Source organism: Odontesthes bonariensis, chromosome 3 (genome assembly GCF_027942865.1).
Source record: "Odontesthes bonariensis isolate fOdoBon6 chromosome 3, fOdoBon6.hap1, whole genome shotgun sequence".
NCBI lineage: Eukaryota > Metazoa > Chordata > Actinopteri > Atheriniformes > Atherinopsidae > Odontesthes > Odontesthes bonariensis.
This window is the reverse complement of record NC_134508.1, coordinates 43,775,667-43,793,385: the sequence shown is the minus strand read 5'-3', so window position 1 is coordinate 43,793,385 and position 17,719 is coordinate 43,775,667. Positions and strand designations below refer to the sequence as shown.

The 17,719-nt window shown below is 37.4% G+C and overlaps 1 protein-coding gene across 4 annotated transcripts in view; it reads right to left on the bottom strand.

Moving 5' to 3' along the window:
- The window catches only part of LOC142377607 (calcium-dependent secretion activator 1-like), a 452,862-nt gene that overhangs the window by 121,703 nt on the left and 313,440 nt on the right, over positions 1–17,719 (bottom strand). For 3 of the 4 annotated variants that reach the window (XM_075461876.1, XM_075461875.1, XM_075461877.1), the window contains one exon: positions 17,138–17,245. In XM_075461876.1, coding sequence (XP_075317991.1) covers positions 17,138–17,245 — 108 coding nt within the window. Of the gene's footprint in view, positions 1–16,893; positions 17,002–17,137; positions 17,246–17,719 lie in introns of those variants that run through there. The other variant, XM_075461878.1, reaches the window with a different exon arrangement.

The window sequence follows — 17,719 nt, the reverse complement described above, 5'->3', positions numbered from 1 at the left end:
TGCTTTCACCGAAGGTAAACAGAGAGGTTAGTGGTTGTTGTGGCCATTTATGTTTTGTAAGTCATGGGTTCTATCGGTTTGGTTTTCTTTGGGATATTGGAATATACTTTGGTTGATATGGAGTCAAGATCTGGGGTTCATTTTTGTATTTGAGATTGTTTAAATTATTTTGGTGACTTTTAGACCCGCCCATTAATCAGACAGATTAAGAACACACCAGGGGCTCTTTTTTGTTGGTCAAATGTCCGGTGTGAGGACGGAAGGTGGTGGAATGATTTTTTGACCACTTTTAGATCTTGATAAATTCAAATAAGTTAACTCGTTATTGTTTTGTTCATATTTTTTTTGTTGTGAAAAAATAAACTACATATATTTTTTAACAATCAACTGAAGTGCGTGCAAGAAAACAACCACCTGCTGCTACCCACGGCCTTTGTTGGAAAATATAATTTGGAAATTTAAAAGGCCGCGACAGTGGTGACGTCACAGATAAGTGACAGGCTGAGTGACGGGATCTGTAATCCGATATGAACTCCAGGGCTGGCAACCAGGTAGTCCATAAACAATGGTTAGCGCTTCCTCTGAAGAAATAACTGGAGTCTAGACTTACAGTCTGGATTTGGGGCCCAACTAGTCGAGGGAGAAGAACTCCCTTCCTGACTCTGGTTCAGCTGGAGGTTTCTTCCTGTTAAAAGGGAGTCGTTTTTTTCTTTCCGCCATCACCTTGTGCATGCTCAGGACGGGGAATTGAATCAAAGAGACATTTCAATGCAATCTGTTTGTTTCCTTAGCTTAGCCGTTTTTTCCGCCTAACAGGCATTGTATGAGTTCGACTGAACTGGCTTAATCCTGATTTTATCTTTAAATTGCCTTGAGAGGACAACGTTTGTGATTTAGCGCTACATAGATAAAACTGGACTGAACTGAATTTAATTGAAATCATTAGACCATCACACTGAGATGAAAATTCCATATAAGGACTTGCAAATCTTCCCATGTGATCTATTTGTTAACATCTCCCTGTTATTTAGCATGTTTTCGACAATCAAAATAACCCTTGGAACAATGAATATAGCATTAGAACACAAAATAGCATTTCGTACAGGCAATGTGGATAATGCAATTGCAAAACACTACGTTGAGGCAAACCATGGTTAATCTTCCTCAACAAGGTTTTGTGGAACTTACAACATCAAGTAGAGGAGGTGACCTTTTCAAGAAATTGACTTGACGGGATATGTTTTATACACTTAACACCATGATACCAAATAGACTCAATGATGACTTTGGCTTAAAATTTAGTTAGTTCATTAGGATGTAGTTTTAAAAAGTGTTGTATATAATCTTAAGTATGAGCTTTGTAGGTGAGTGGTGTAGTCTATGTTCAACAATATGAGAGAAACAAGATGATTAGGACTCATCATCTGAAGCTGACACCTGTGTAGCATTTTTGAACTTCATATTTTTTGCATGATAGACCTAATATGCTCTGATGAAGGCAATGTGTCGAAATGTGAAAGCATATTTTTATTGTGATGTATGCCCAATAAACATCTGAAATGTGAGTACTTTCTTCTTTATATGTTGATAAAGATTCTCAGTCATCCAGGTCATGGTAATCATGAGAGCTTGAATAAGGGCAACTGGACTTTTTGGATCTTGAAGACGTTTCACCTCTCATCTTCAGTTCTGAACTAGGTGGTGGGGAGTATCAGCTTTTAAGTAGAGAGGGTTGTTACGGTCACTGTGAATCATGATTCTGTCTTTATAATTTGAATATTCAGATGTGCTACCACTTTTTGGAAACATTTTTGGATTTTTGGTCTAGCATTCCACTGATGAATCCATGTTTGAATCACAACCTCTTATTTTTACTTGTGCATCTATATCAAAATACTTTAGTGCTTCCTGGTTGGATTTAGGCAATAACAATACTTATTTAGGGTTAAGAAAAAAACAAAACATAGATAGGTCTAAAATACAATGTTTTTACAATCTGACCATCAACCACATTGATACCATTTTGTTGGTTTCCTTGGATACACGTCAACATATTGTCATGAAATATTGTCACTTTGTGGATGGCTTTAGAAAATAAAATTACTTGCCTGGGGTTAGAATCAACACTACCAGATAGGGTTAGAAATCAGTCATAGAAATATAATTTTTATAAAGCGACTGTACCATAATATATTCTAATTTTATCCTTCACATGCAGTTGCTCTCACGACAACTAGATGTTGCATATTCTTCTATCATAATTGTTAATTGTTTCTGCCTGCATGAACAAATGCCTCATTTGCATTCAGAAGCACATTCTTGTGATCCTCGGTTCCAAATTTTGATGGTTAATTTTGTGACAGCTAAAATTTGACCACCATGTATGACAGAGTAAAACCATAGGTGGAGTTTGAGATTCTTGCCAGGGAAGGCAAAAAAAACAACAACAAAAAAAATCTGGAGATCTGAGCCAACCACAGTGAAGCATGTATAGCAGTGCATTACAACTCATATATAGTGTAACATCATGGTGCAGTTATATTTTTGTGCCCCTCATCCCCGCCCTAAACACAAGCGCATCATTATTATATCCTTGCCTTGCGGTACAGTGGACTGGAGCTGCTGCTGCTGCCTCTGTTACCCCGTCATCATGAGTGCTCGTTGTTGCAGTAGTTGAGCTAGTTTTCTCACTTACTGTAACCGTTGGAGCATTAGGACGTTTTAAAAAGCTTGTTTTATTTTTATAGTTAGTAGTTTAGTAGGCTTATCACATTATGACTAGGCTAGCAGAATGGCTGTAGGAGAGATGTATGAATGAAAGACAATGGTCATGACTTGAGCGCCAAAATTTAATTAATATTTTATATTTTTAATAATCAAATGAATTCTGATATATTTACTGTCACTATGTGTGTTTTATGTCACTTATAAATATTTATATAGTTATTTATTTTTTTTTTTTAAATTTCGAATTAATTTGGGAACACAGTAATTAACTCTTTTGATTTAATGTTAATGTTAAGGTTAATGTTTCTTGTTTATTTTTCTTACCATTCAAGGTAAGTATTCACTTAACTTTTCTTTAGAAATTAGTCATTTCAAATTACCTTGAAACCCAATGTATATCAAACACGTGTATTGGTTCATTGTAAAATTTGTTATTTTATTGACTAGTTGCAGTATTTTGATATAGCAGTCAGGAAATACTGAAATACTAGCATCTTTACAACATTATTTAGAATAGTATGCCAGCTCTGCAGTAAATCTTATTTCAAAAGGTAACAGACAACATGTTATAGAGGCTACATATGTGTTGTATCATTTTTCTTTCGACCGTCCATTAAACGAATAAAAAACAGGCATACAGGACACCACCAATTACAAAAAGTTACATCACAAAAACGTTGGTATAAATAGTTCTGTATATGTGTCATCCCAATGCTTGACTTGCGTGATTATACAATGACTCTCACTTAGTAGAAGTCATGGGAAAAACAATAAAGTGAGGTAGAAAATGAATGAGTGAATGGATATTTTAAACAAGTTCTAAAACTGTACCAACTTCATTGTGGCCAGACATTGAGACGTGACTGGCAAAATTATTTTGATCATTTATCATAATTTGATCACACTAACTCTTTATTCATCTTATTGCATGCAGATATGCACTGTTCCACCTCACAGCTGCTTTTTTTTCGTCAGATAAACATGTACAAATGTCCTGTACTCTAGTTTGAGCCACTTTTCTTGAATTAAGGCTTCTTCATTGTGAAACTTGTGAGATTTTTGCATTTTGCCCTCACATTGTTATCAACGTGTGTGATTAATAGCTGATGTTACAGCTTCTTAGAGCGTGAGCTTCTTTACTTCCCAGCATCAATTACTTGTTAAATGGATTCAGCAGATGGTTCATGAATGCAAATGTTATTCTCATGATACTGTTACTTCTGTTATCAGCATGTCAATATTTATTGACAAGAAGAAACAAAAAAAAACAAACAAACAAAAACTAAACTAACAGGAGTACATGTATTTGTATAATCCATAACTCATGAAGTTAAGGATATCCTCAATTTCCTGCCTCAAATTATATAACAACTTACAAAAATTTGATTAAGGTGTGGATTGAAGATATGTCTTATGTGAACACAAGGTTATTATATTTTTGTGATTTAACATCTTTATATTTAGATATTAGAATTAGATTTAGAAATTATCTTATATTTAGAATTTTAACAAATAATATTTTAGTTTGTTGTTTTTATTTTTATGAGTATGTCTTTAGAGCATATGTGCATGCAAGCACAGACTTCTTGAATATAAGAGCAGAAGAATGATATCTGATCGAGAAAACAAGCTCTTTCATTTAAAAAGTACATTCTTAATAGAAGACATTACTTAATTTAGTTATTATTTCCATGCATACATTTTTGCAAGAATTTGCAAGAATTCCTGACCCTACACAGTGATTTCCATGACACAATCATTCCTTATTTTAATGCAGTCTTGCTTTAGGGCTAGAAAATCATGGAAATCTAATCTTACTTTCCGGCCATGTCGTTTGTAAATGGAGATATCTCTATATTCTCTGAACCTTTTAATAAAATTATATCTTGTGGATAATGGATTACTCCTTTTTTTTTTAAAGAAAATTTTCAGAGTTTCATGAGCTAAGGCAAATTTATAAACAGTTAGCCTATATGATCATTTTGATGGACATTTCATCTCTGTCACTGAATTACTGATTGTATATTCTTATTTTTTACTTCAATAATCCTAGTTTTGGGAGTTTACTACAGCTGTACAATGTGGAAGGGGAAAATTCATGATAACCTGTGATTCACTGTTATTGCTCATGGTTGCTTATGCCTTATGGTGTATTTAGTGATAGTCGTTAAATTTTGTCATCTTTCTGTTATAGGGTTAACTGTTAAAAATCTGTGTAGGAGCTAGTAAAATAGGAAGTAGATTCTGGGGTCGTATAGGAGGAGACCTGAGGAGGTCTTCCTGAGTTGCTCCTTAGAGCACTGTGTGTGCTTGGGGTTCAGGTTGTGTAATTGTTTGTTGCTTTTTTTTCCCCTTTTTTTTCCTTTTTTTTCCCTCTTCTTTTCTTTTTCTTTCATCCCCTTTTCCCTCCCATGGGGCTACTCACTCTACTCCCTTTTTTGCAAGTGTTCTAGATGAAGTTCTAGATCTCAACTTCATCAGCTGGAACGTTAAGGGGTTAAACCACCCAGTGAAAAGAGTCAAAGTTTTTTCACACCTAAAGCAGCTCAAGGCTGGGATAGCCTTTCTTCAGGAAACCCACTTACAAGACTCTGACCAGTGGCGATTAGGTAAATGCTGGGCAGGACAGTTTTTTCATTCTAATTTGAAGGGAAAGGCCAGGGGTGCAGCCATCCTGGTTGACAGAAACATTCCTTTTGAGCCCTCCAACATTATAGCAGATAAATTTGGGCGTTTTATCATTGTTTCAGGCAAACTCTACAATAAGTCAGTGGTTTTGGCCAATGTGTATGCACCTAATGTGGACGACGTACAGTTTTTCAATAGACTTTTCTCTGAACTCCCTGATCTAAATTCTCACTCTTTAATTCTCGGGGGAGATTTCAATTGTTATTTGGATGCAGTATTAGACCGCTCCTCCCCTAAACCTACCACACTCAGCAAGTCTACAAGCTACATTAAAGCATTTCTCGACGATTTTAGCCTTTCTGACCCCTGGCGGTTCTTGTATCCTACAGGAAGAGAATACTCCTTCTTCTCTCATGTTCACCACACTTATACTCGAATCGATTATTTTTTTGTAGATAATAAATTAATTTCAAATCTTAAAGTGATACTCCGGAGTAGATTCAACCTGGGGTCATTTGAACCGTGATATCCAGCCAAGTAGCCCACCCGCTGTTTTTTCGATATTGGCTGAACATCAGCTGAGTTAAAGAGTTATCCCGAATAGCTTCGTACAAGGGTTAATGGATCCTGGTCCGTATCTCCAAAATTACCACACTAAAATCACATGCCATGACACCAAACTTCTACAGTAGTACAAATATGGTCTGTACTCACCAAACGATACATTTGGAAGTTTGAAAATAGTCCAGGAGTTTATTATTATCAACACAAGCCTGATAGCTTCTCTGCAGCTAAAGCTGCGTCGACGTCACTTCAGAGAGCTGGGAGCTTCAAAGTAAGATGAGGGTTGATCTACTACTGTAGACAACAAAGTATATGCTATATTCTACATGTTTTTTTATGAATTTTTATGTTGTAGAGTTGTGAAGTTATTTTATCAATGGAGAAACTGAGCAGCCTTGCTTTGTTGTCTACAGTAGTAGATCAACCTTCATCTTATTTTGAAGCTCCCAGCTCTCTGAAGTGACGTCGACGCAGCTTTAGCTGCAGAGAAGCTATCAGGCTTGTGTTGATAATAATTAACTCCTGGACTATTTTCAAACTTCCAAATGCATCGTTTGGTGAGTACAGACCATATTTGTACTACTGTAGAAGTTTGGTGTCATGGCATGTGATTTTAGTGTGGTAATTTTGGAGATACGGACCAGGATCCATTAACCCTTGTTAATGGATCCTGGTCCGTATTCGGGATAACTCTGTAACTCAGCTGATGTTCAGCCAATATCGAAAAAACTGCGGGTGGGCTACTTGGCTGGAGATCACGGTTCAAATGACCCCAGGTTGAATCTACTCCGGAGTATCACTTTAAGTCATGTAATTATGAAGGTATTATTATTTCTGACCACGCTCCCCTGGTTATGGTACTAGCTTTTCCAGACGCTGAGTACGCAAGGAGACACTGGAGACTAGATCCATTGTTACTCTCGGATGAGAGCTTTATCTCGCAAATCTCTAGACATATTAAAACATTTCTAAGCATCAATAAAACACCTGATATGTCTATTAAAACTATTTGGGAAGCCATGAAAGCGTATTTAAGAGGAGAAATTATTTCATTTGCAGCATATAAAAAAAAAGTGCTCAAAGCAGAATCAGACTGACATTGCTAATCAGATTTTAAACATAGATAAACAATATGCGAATTCACCTTCTCCTGAACTGTACAAGGAGCGCTTAAAACTTCAGGCTGAATTTAACCTTCTTTCCTCTCGCCAAGTTGAAAGTCATTTACTTCGGAGCAAAAGTAACTTTTATGAGCACGGTGGAAAAACTGGCAAACTCCTGGCTAATCAGCTGCGTGGGTCGAGAGCTAAACAGCTTATTGCGGGAGTACGGACTGATAATGGCTGTATAACATCTGACCAGAAAGCAATTAATGACAAGTTTAAAACGTTCTACTCAAATTTATACTCTTCAGATTGTACAATGGACTTTAACACTATGGAAAACTTCTTCAATAACCTTGATTTACCGTCTCTTTCTCAAGACCTGAGAAATAACCTTGACGCGCCCATCACCCAGGCGGAAATTTCTGCAGCTATATCATCTACGCAATCAGGCAAATCTCCTGGCCCAGATGGGCTCCCATCAGATTTTTTTTTTAAATTCTCTGCTGATATAACCCCTGTTTTGTGCTCAGTGTTGTCTGATTCCTTAAATTCAGGTGCATTCCCTGCCTCATTCAATCAGGCTTGTATCTCCTTGTTGCTGAAAAAAGGCAAAGACCCACTTGATTGTGCTTCATACAGACCGATTTCATTACTAAACACAGATGTAAAGATCCTTGCCAAAGTCTTGGCCCACAGACTAGAAGATATCCTCCCTTCTGTAATATCTCAAGATCAAACTGGATTTATTAAAAGACGTCATTCATTTTATAATATTCGTCGGCTATTTAACATTTTATATTCCCCAAATCATGTGGATTCAGAGTGCCTCGCCTCTATGGATGCTGAGAAGGCATTCGATAGAGTAGAGTGGAACTATCTTTTTTCGACACTCGAAAAACTTGGCTTTGGTCCTGTCTTTTTATCCTGGATCAGAACATTGTATAAATGTCCCTCTGCCTCGGTCCTGACCAATAGTCATTGCTCAGAATACTTTGACTTACACCGTGGGACCCGGCAGGGTTGCCCACTAAGCCCACTCCTTTTCGCAATTGCTATTGAGCCTCTTGCAATTGCCCTGCGTAGCAATGTGCAGGTACAGGGAATATGGCGGGGAGGAGTCGAACATAAAGTTTCGTTGTATGCAGACAACCTACTTCTGTTTGTTTCTAAACCAGCCACTTCTCTTCCGGAAGCCCTCACTGTTTTAGAAAATTTTAGTAAATTTTCAGGATACAAACTCAACTTAAATAAAAGCGAACTATTCCCAATTAATAAAGAAGCTCTTAAACTTAACTATACGGATCTCCCATTTAAGGTGGTGAAAGATCACTTCAATTACCTTGGTGTTTGTGTCACTAGAGAATTCAAAAACTTATTCAAATCAAATTTTCTCACTTTATTTGATCAGGTAAAACAGATTTTATCAAAGTGGTCTCCTTTGTCCCTGTCCCTTATTGGAAGAATAAACTCAATTAAAATGACATTGCTTCCAAAGTTCCTCTATTTATTTCAATGCCTTCCCATTCTCATCCCCAAATAATTTTTTAGAGCCCTTGACTCATTAATGACATCCTATATTTGGAATGGTAAACACCCTCGGTTGCGGAAAGCATTTCTTCAAAGACCAAAGCAGGCAGGGGGAATGGCTCTGCCTAATTTTCAGGACTATTACTGGGCAGCAAATATTAGGTGTTTGTTACACTGGAGGCATTTCCATCTTGAATCCTCTTCTCCGGCTTGGGTGACAATGGAGGCCTGTGCGAGTAACCCTGTTTCCCTACCTACCCTCTTAGGCGCTGCACTCCCTCTTGCTTCGGAGATCCCTAAGAGCAACCCAGTAGTCAAACATTCCTTACTAATCTGGGGCCAATTTAGGAAAAGTTTCGGACTACAGCTTTTTTCACTTAAAAGCCCAATTGCCGCTAACCATTTATTTACTCCATCAATGGCTGATGGCGCTTTTAAGATTTGGCACAGAAAAGGTTTGAAATGCTTTGATGATTTGTACATTAATAATTGTTTTGCTAGCTTTTCCCAACTGACAGAAACTTTTGATATTGCCAAAACCTATTTTTTCACATTTTTACAAATTAGGGATTTTATGCAGCGCTTAACAGCCCAATTTCCTTATAAACCCCCAGTCAGCCCTGTTGATACGTTTCTCTCTATTAACCCCACATCTAAAGGTGTCATGTCCGACCTATACAACCTTATCTCCAAACTGCACTGCTCCTCAATTGCAGCTATAAGAACTGCTTGGGAACAAGACCTAAATCATACCTTCACAGAGGACACATGGGACTTGGTACTTGATCGGATACACTCCTCTTCTATGTGTTCTCGACATGCACTTTTGCAATTTAAAGTAGTGCATCGAATCCACATATCTAAAACTAAATTAGCACGAATGTACCCTGATGTCGACCCTACATGTGATAAATGTAAACGTGCACCAGCCTCACTCTATCACATGTATTGGACATGTCCCTCTTTAGGCAGCTTTTGGACATCAGTCTTCCACACGTTATCAGAGACCCTCCATCACCAAATTGAGCCCAATCCCTTGACCGGTATTTTTGGCATTTCTCCAGATTTGAATCTGCCTAAAACTATCCAGAACTTTCTGGCCTTTGCCTCTTTACTAGCTCGACGAGCTATTTCACTTAAGTGGAAGGATCCAGCTCCTCCTTCCTATTCACATTGGCTCAGAGACATGATGTCCTGTTTAGTTATTGAGAAGATCAGATACACTATTCGGGGATCTGAGAATAAATTTTACAAAATATGGTCCCCCTTTTTGGTATTTTATGAGAAACCCACAACAATAATATCTGAGTAGCCCCCCCCCCCCCCATCTTCTGATTAATTTATTTATTTAATTTTTTTTTCCTCTTTCATCTTCTTTGATTTTCCCCTTTTTCTTTTACTTTTTTCTACTGCCTTGTTTCTTTGTTATTGTTCACTTATGTGGCGCATATTTACGTTTTCTAAATATGGTTGGTGATCTTTTTTTAGTTGTATGTGTCTGTCCATGCTTAAGCTGGGTTATGGGTTGTGTCATGGGCGGATGTTGTTCAGAAAATACAAAACAATCTCTCTGTAAAAAAAAAAAAAAAAAAAAAAAAAAAAAAAAATTTCATATCGTCTATGAAATTGCTCCTTATTTTGTAGTTTTATGCAGATTGATAAAGTCCAAACCAATTAATTTAATTAATTGCCTCTCTCTTTAGTCATACTTACTTTTCCATAATTTTGTTGCCCCATCCCAATTTCTTTGAGACTTGTTGCTGGCATCACATTCAAGAAGAGCAACAATTGTTCTTTAAATAGTAACTAGTAACTTCCCACTTTCGATACTTTATACTTTTTTATGTTTATGAATGCGTTTACATTGTGAATAAATTGATTGATGAGTTTTAAAAATCATTGCATTCTGTTTTTGTTTACATTTTATATATTGTCCCAGTTTTTTTGTAAAAAAAATGGTTGAGTTGATAAACCACTATGACGCACCTTCCAGTTATGTTTGATGTTTCTTTGTGATCCTTGGTCACTTTAGTGTATCACAAGCATTACTGTTTCCTTTTGGTATGAAGTAGCTGTTTTGTATTTAAAGACTTCATCTACTTTATTTAAAGCTCCTTTTAATGATTTTCCCACCATTTTTATTTTCTATTCTTGTTCAGTGAAGTGATCCCTCATATCTTAAATATCAAATAGCACATATACAAGATTACTATAAGGAACCAGAAGTGCTTTAAAGTCTATTGATCTACTCAGATTTGTGTCGCTAGTGAATGGAAACCTGGCTAGTTACTATTAAGTAGTGTACCAAGTCAAGGCTATAAACAGTTCTGTAGGGCTCATGGTCAAGCTTTTTCTTTACTTACAGGATTACACATTTACAGTTACAAACCGATTGCATCAATTCAGAAGCATGGAATTTAGCCTTTCAGCGTGGTGGGTGAAGTACTGGTTCTGTCTGTGTGCCAATTTACAAAAAAAATTAAAAACAAATTCTTACGATTTCAAGCTTTTTTGTTAGTTAGAAAGACCACAGTTTTATGTTCAATTTTGAGAGGTTGGTTGAATTAATCCTTTATTTTTTGTCAAAAACTATATCTATTGTAAATGCTAATATTTCTTTGACACAATCCTTGGATTAGTTTACCCAAAATAGTAATATATGTTCAATATTTATATACATATACTACCAATTATATATATATATATATATATATATATATAATATATTCAATATGTCTTTTCTTTATCATTTCTTTTTGGATATAAGTGGCCACCATTCAGTAATTTTGCTTCTTAATATGGAAATTAATGAAAACTTAATCCATAAAATAGATTTAATCAGAGTGAACTCTTATTTTAAGTATTAAGTAAGTGTATTTAAATCAAAACACATGTTCTTTACGGAGATGTTTTGCAAATCTCCTGATACGATTTTGAAAGAAATGCAAACAAATGGAGAAAGCAGCAGGGCATGAATAAGACATGTGGACAAGGAGACTTCCTTCTCTGACCTTTGGATTAAATGCTAAATGAACTGTACTTGTATAGAGCCTTTCTAGTCTAGCTGACCACTCAAAGCGCTTTTAACACTAGATGCCAAATTAGCACCCACTCATATATCATGACTGAGGTGGCATTTATACTAATCTGTTTCTATATCGTTTCTATCGCGGATGCACTGTCCATTTACATTAAAATACTGGAATATGACTTCATAGGTGGAATGATTCAAAGACGCCGGAGCCCACGTAAGCATTCGCATACGATGCTGATTTTAGCAGTTGTAAACGGTGAGAAACGAGGATCCGCAGTGCTGAGCTCTAGCTACTGCGGACGTACTCCTCCCTGATTCACTAGGCTGGTATCGTTGGTCATGTGACTTGAGTGCTGGGAAACTAAAAACAAACAGGCGTGCTTCACTTCAGTTACACACTTCCTTTCTATTCATGTCATCGAGAAGAATATGGAAATCATGGACAACCACAATCAGCATGGGAGCCTGCTCCATGTCCTACTGCTGGTAGTACGCTGTGCACAACAATACGTGGCAAGGAGGCGCCAGATTCAACAAGCTTTTATGATGAGAACCCAGCCACTGCAGCAACGCAAGCCGTACATGGAGCGCCGCTTTTGGGTTAGACCGGGAAGAAGCAGCGCATGGTGGGACAATTTCGTGGACCAAGTTGTTGTCGCCGAAGAATAAATAATAAAGAATAAATAATAAAGCATAATAAATAACAAAGCAAGGGCGATCATGTGATGTGATGGCTGATTAGTCATGTGACTAGCGAATCAGCCGATTCCCGTTTGTGTGTAAATGTAAATAGTTTGCAAGACGCCGACACGAAGAAATGGTGAAATGAATTAATGTAAACAGAGCCTTAGTCTATACAGATATGTGCTTCCTACTACATTCACACTGCATTCATACACCGATGGATGCATCGTTAGGCAACGAGGTTCAGTGTCTTGCCCAAGGATGCTTTGACAAGTGACACGGTGAAACTGGAGTTGAACCACTGACCTTCTGGTTATTGGTGGGCGACTGCTCTTCCTCCTGAGCTACAGCCGCCCCAAGGACACAGATGACCATAAGATTTAGAAGAAAAGTATAGCAAAATTTGGAGTAAGAGAAAACACATTTGTGTGACTTTAAATTTGATGGCCATAGCTTAGCCAGTACAGTCTGATTTTCACATAGCTTTGCAATACATAAGACTGTTTCCCAAAGATATGCTTTAACTAAGCAGGTTGGCCAAACAGATCCCGACATTGTACTTCCTCTGTTATTTTGAATAATTTATTACATCACTGCTTAGTTAATTCTCATGCTAATACAGTGATGCAGCAGTGTATCCTGTTTTACAAGATGTAACAGGGTAGCATGCTGTTTGAAAACATGCAAGGCAAGGCACTGTCCTGCAACACTTTGACCAATATTAAGGAGGAAAGGGTAGAGCATGGAGTGGGTACCTTCGCAACATTTGGTGCAAAAAAGGCTCATGATGTATTTTAGAAAAACACAGCACACATAAGCCAATTAATGCAGTTTAAAAAACAATTCAAACCGGAGAACATTTTAGATGCTTCTTTTGAACTGACATGAGATAATCCGCTTGCAAGTCTTGAAAAAGAAAATGTGTACAGAATCTGTGTTATTTGGCTACTTTTAAACATAAGCTAAACTAAGCCATTTTACAAAGTAACTTTTTGTGCATCTTATAAGTGATTGATCTACTGACTCAGAAAAAGGAGGAGCAGTACTTAAGATAATCGTTCCTAAAGAGCAACACAAACTTCACATATAAACAAGGATAAAAATTAAGCAGCTGTAGTGGGGGGGGGGGGGGGGGGGGGGGGGGGTTGGAGGGAGAACTATCATAACCTGTTGTAATAATGGTTGAAAGTATTGGCTCTGTCCACATCACCTTCTACAGACTGAGAGTTCTTCAGTTTGTATCCAGTGATGGTCCTCATGCCCCTCCACACCTCCTTGGTGTTATTGTTCTCCAGCTGTCGCTCCACCTTTTTCTTGTACTCCACCTTAGCTCGACGTAATGTCTTTTTAAGCTCCTGTTGTACACTCCTCCGCCTTTCTCTATCCCCATTCTGGAACGCCCTCTTTTTCTGGTTCAGGAGGTCTTTGATGTCACTGGTGATCCATGGTTTATTATTTGGATAGCACCTTACTATGGAGCTAAATCAGTCTGAATATTCACAAATGTGCACAACAAGATTCACAAATGCGCGGGATAAGATTTACAAATGTGCAGGATAAGATTCACAAATGTATTTCTGATGCATACAAATATATATTGATTTACAAACTGGTTCTGGTCTGTGGATTTCGATGACGACTGTGTATGGCAACTCTGTGTATGGGAACTCTGTGTACGGGAACTCTGTGTACGGGAACTCTCTGGGCGCATAGAATGCACGGAAACCAACTGACAGCAGTTCGATGTCTGGACAACAAACGCTCTCCTTAACGGTCACATTGCGGGGGTTTACCCATCTCTGATTAAAGAACAGTATAACACCCCCGCCTTTCCGCTTACCGCCGCTCGTACTCAGGTCTCGATCCGCTCGTACGGCTGTGAAGCCGGGTGTGTCCACACATGAGTCTGGTGTGTTGTTGTTCAGCCAGGACTCAGACAGACAGATCAAACTGCTCTCTTTATACAGCCGTTGGTTCCGCACAAGCGCCTCTAACTCATCACACTTGTTAGGCAGTGAGTTAGCGTTTCCCATGATCACCGAGGGCAGAAAAGGTTTGTACCTCCACCTCCTGTTGTGCCTCTTTGCCTTTAGTTTTGCTCCAGCTCTGCATCCACGGTACAGCTTTCTTAATTTGGTTGGAATTGGATGTTTAATTCTGCGTCCAAACCTTGACAGTACCAACAGTTCCTCTCTTGTGTACACTGCTTTAGTAGCAGTGCACATTGTCAAAAAAAAAAAAAAAAACTAAATGTAAATAAAAACCAGATCAATAAAAATAACAAAAAATGTTTGTTTGGGCTCATCTCATGTAATTGTAATAAAGATTTCCCTTGGACCGTTTTGCAAGCTGATTACAGCTCAAGTTGATCACATTTTGTCAGCCACGGAGAACAAAGGTGTATCATTACAATTAGATTCACAAAGTGACTTGCAAAGACTAAAGCTTAGTATACATTGTACAATTTAAGAACATCCCTGATGACAGATAACCAACGTGAATGAAACATTGGTGATATGATTGATTATGGCCGAAAGTGGTGGTCCTACATTGGGCAGTTAGACATTCAAAGACCACCACTGTAACAATCTTGCAACCAAATACAGCCAGGGTCAAAAATATCTTGATGATCAGTACTTAGTGTGACCAGTACTAAGACCTGTATCTACATACCACCTAACAAGGATGTAACATGGGTAATGCCGCATAATGAGTAATGTTGTAACACTTGCACTATTGAGAATAAAAAAACAAAACATACCTGAACACTGTCGATTGAAGCCAAGTGAACAAACCACGAGTTGTGGAATTCAAACTAAGAATCAAATCTGGTTGAGTCGCAGCAACAGAGGACTTGTCTATAGGTGTCCTCCAGCTTATACTATGATTACGCCAAGTCAGATGTGAGGGAAATTGCATAGAAATAACATATTATGCGCAGCAAAGAAGATACACATCCTCGTGAACAGTGCACTCAATTTGAGTCCAACAGCTCATAAAACGTTAACTTTACGCTTAGAATTAGTGTTGCTCTTCACAAATGTACCATATACAGCAGTGATTGACATTGTACAATCTGTACACATCAAACATAATGCTGAATCCAAGTTTATTGCCTGAAGCATAGTGTGTCTTGCATTGAACTTAAATTGTACAGTATGTAGGTAAAAAAATCTGCTGTGAAATTAGTTTGATCTTTTTTTAAAGACACTGTTAGGTTTGAATTATGTTAAGGACCCAAATACACACAACCAAGGCATAAGATAAAAGAAAACCAAAATACTATGATTAAGAAATTACAGACAAACTCACAGCTGTAGCAGAAAAAAATGATCAAAGCAAAACAAATCGAAAGTCAAATAAAAGATCACTCAAACACAAATCCGGGAAGTAAGAAGGCAGGTGAAACTGGAGCTAAACACAGTAATGTGACAAGAACCATGAGCAGATGGACTGACCATTGAGGACAGACAGGACTTTATAAACAGTCATCGTCTAACAAGACAGAGTTTGCACTTTTGAAAGAGGAGATCATTTCAGAAGCATTCAAGCAAGGCAGGCAAACCCATATCACCCATCTAAGGATATTATTCAATCAAAATAAAACAGGAAAAAACAAAACACTAACTTTACACAAAATAAGGCAGAGGTCAACTAATTCAGATCTTCCAATTCTCATGCCGAATACCTGGTCATGAGAGATTCTTGTGGCAGTTTCTGACTCCTTCTTTCTTTTCTTTCTTGTTGATCCCTTAACTTACATAATTCCTTAACCTTTGTGAAACTGCATATTTTCATTTAATTTTCATGACCAAGATATCAGTGGTTTTAGTACAAATTTTTTAAAGTTTTTATTTCTTGCAAATCTTTTTTTTTATATATATAGCTAGTTAGTTTATAACTAACATGGTGTTAATTTTGATCTTTAAGTCTTTAATTTTGAATTCTTGTGATTATTATGTCACTTTTTTCTTGTTGCTGTGAATTTGTTTTGGAAGCACTTTGATTTGCATGCCTGTAACATGCCACATAGGTTAAATAAATAATGATGATGATAATAAAGTTACAGGTGAAGTTTAAGTATGGTAATCCAAATTCAAAAGACAAACCAAGGTGATCGTCCTTTCAAGCCCAGGCCTTCTTCCAGAAGCCTGGGAGCATGGGAATTCAATGCAATATCTTATCTATTCCTAAGACTATGGTCCTCTGAACAGAGATCTCTGATGTTGTTTCTGGGATCTGTGGGGGCCCACACTCCCAGTTTAAGGGTCACAGCCCCCAGTGCTCCATTTCCCACTGGCTCCTGCTGCTTTCACTTCTCACATCTTTTTTACTTCCTCTTTCAGCCCTTGGTATTTTTCAAGCTTTTTTCAAGTTACTTCTTCTTGAAATTGCTGTCCCTTAGGATTGCTCAATCTATCACTCCTGCCTCCTTATGTACTTTATCAATCACCGCATTTTCTGGTTGGTTAATTTTCGATAATTTTCCACCACATTTGGATGTATCTCCAACTTTGACTCTGGGAACCATTCCGATCTTCCTTTACATTATTCCAGCCACTTGGTTATGACAGTCCATGTATGCCATACTTGCCTGCATCTTACCCCTTTTAAAATGTGGCGTACTGTCTTGGATGTCTCTTTGCACAGCCTGCCCCACAGGTCCTGCCTGCTGTGAACTCAATTACTCCTCTGCTCAGCACTTGCTGTTGTTTGTGCTGTGATAATCTGCTGCATTGAACATATGTGTTTACACATATATATATGTAAAACCTCCATTAAAGGTCATGTTTCTGTCAGTTACCACATAAAGTTTATCAAACAATGTTGGTACCATTTGCAAAGGATGAAGGTGTAGCTTACTTACATCAAATAGCTTCTCTATGTACACCTCCTCATTGACCTTTTCCCGCAACATGTCCTGGGAATGACGAACAAACGTCACATAACAGTCTGCAATGTCCATCCCTGGCTTCTGTATAAAGAAAGGAAAATGGGATAAACCAGTGAAATATAAAGTTACAGTACTATTGATTGACTTGCTTAAAAACAAATTTGTTAAATATTTGTTAAAATTTGTAAGAAAAAAGTAACAAGATAAAAGAAAGATGGGAGGACAACTTAATAGGATAAGACAACTGCAATGCAATTTGATACAAGTCACTTTCACGCTCAATATGATGTAGATCATTAATCATAAAGGTTGTATTATAAAGATACATTTCAATGTAATGTGGCTCATTACTTATTTATTAAAGTTGGTAATTTAATACATGATATGAAATGGTAAATAAAAAAAACCCATGCAGTCTTCATATCTATTTATATGAATCCCAGTTTGCACAACTGAATGAAAGTAGTGAAAGCGTTGAATGTTTAGGCTGCACGAAACAGTGGCACAGAATTATCTCCTTTCCTTCCATGAAGAATGATTTAATGTTTATTATAC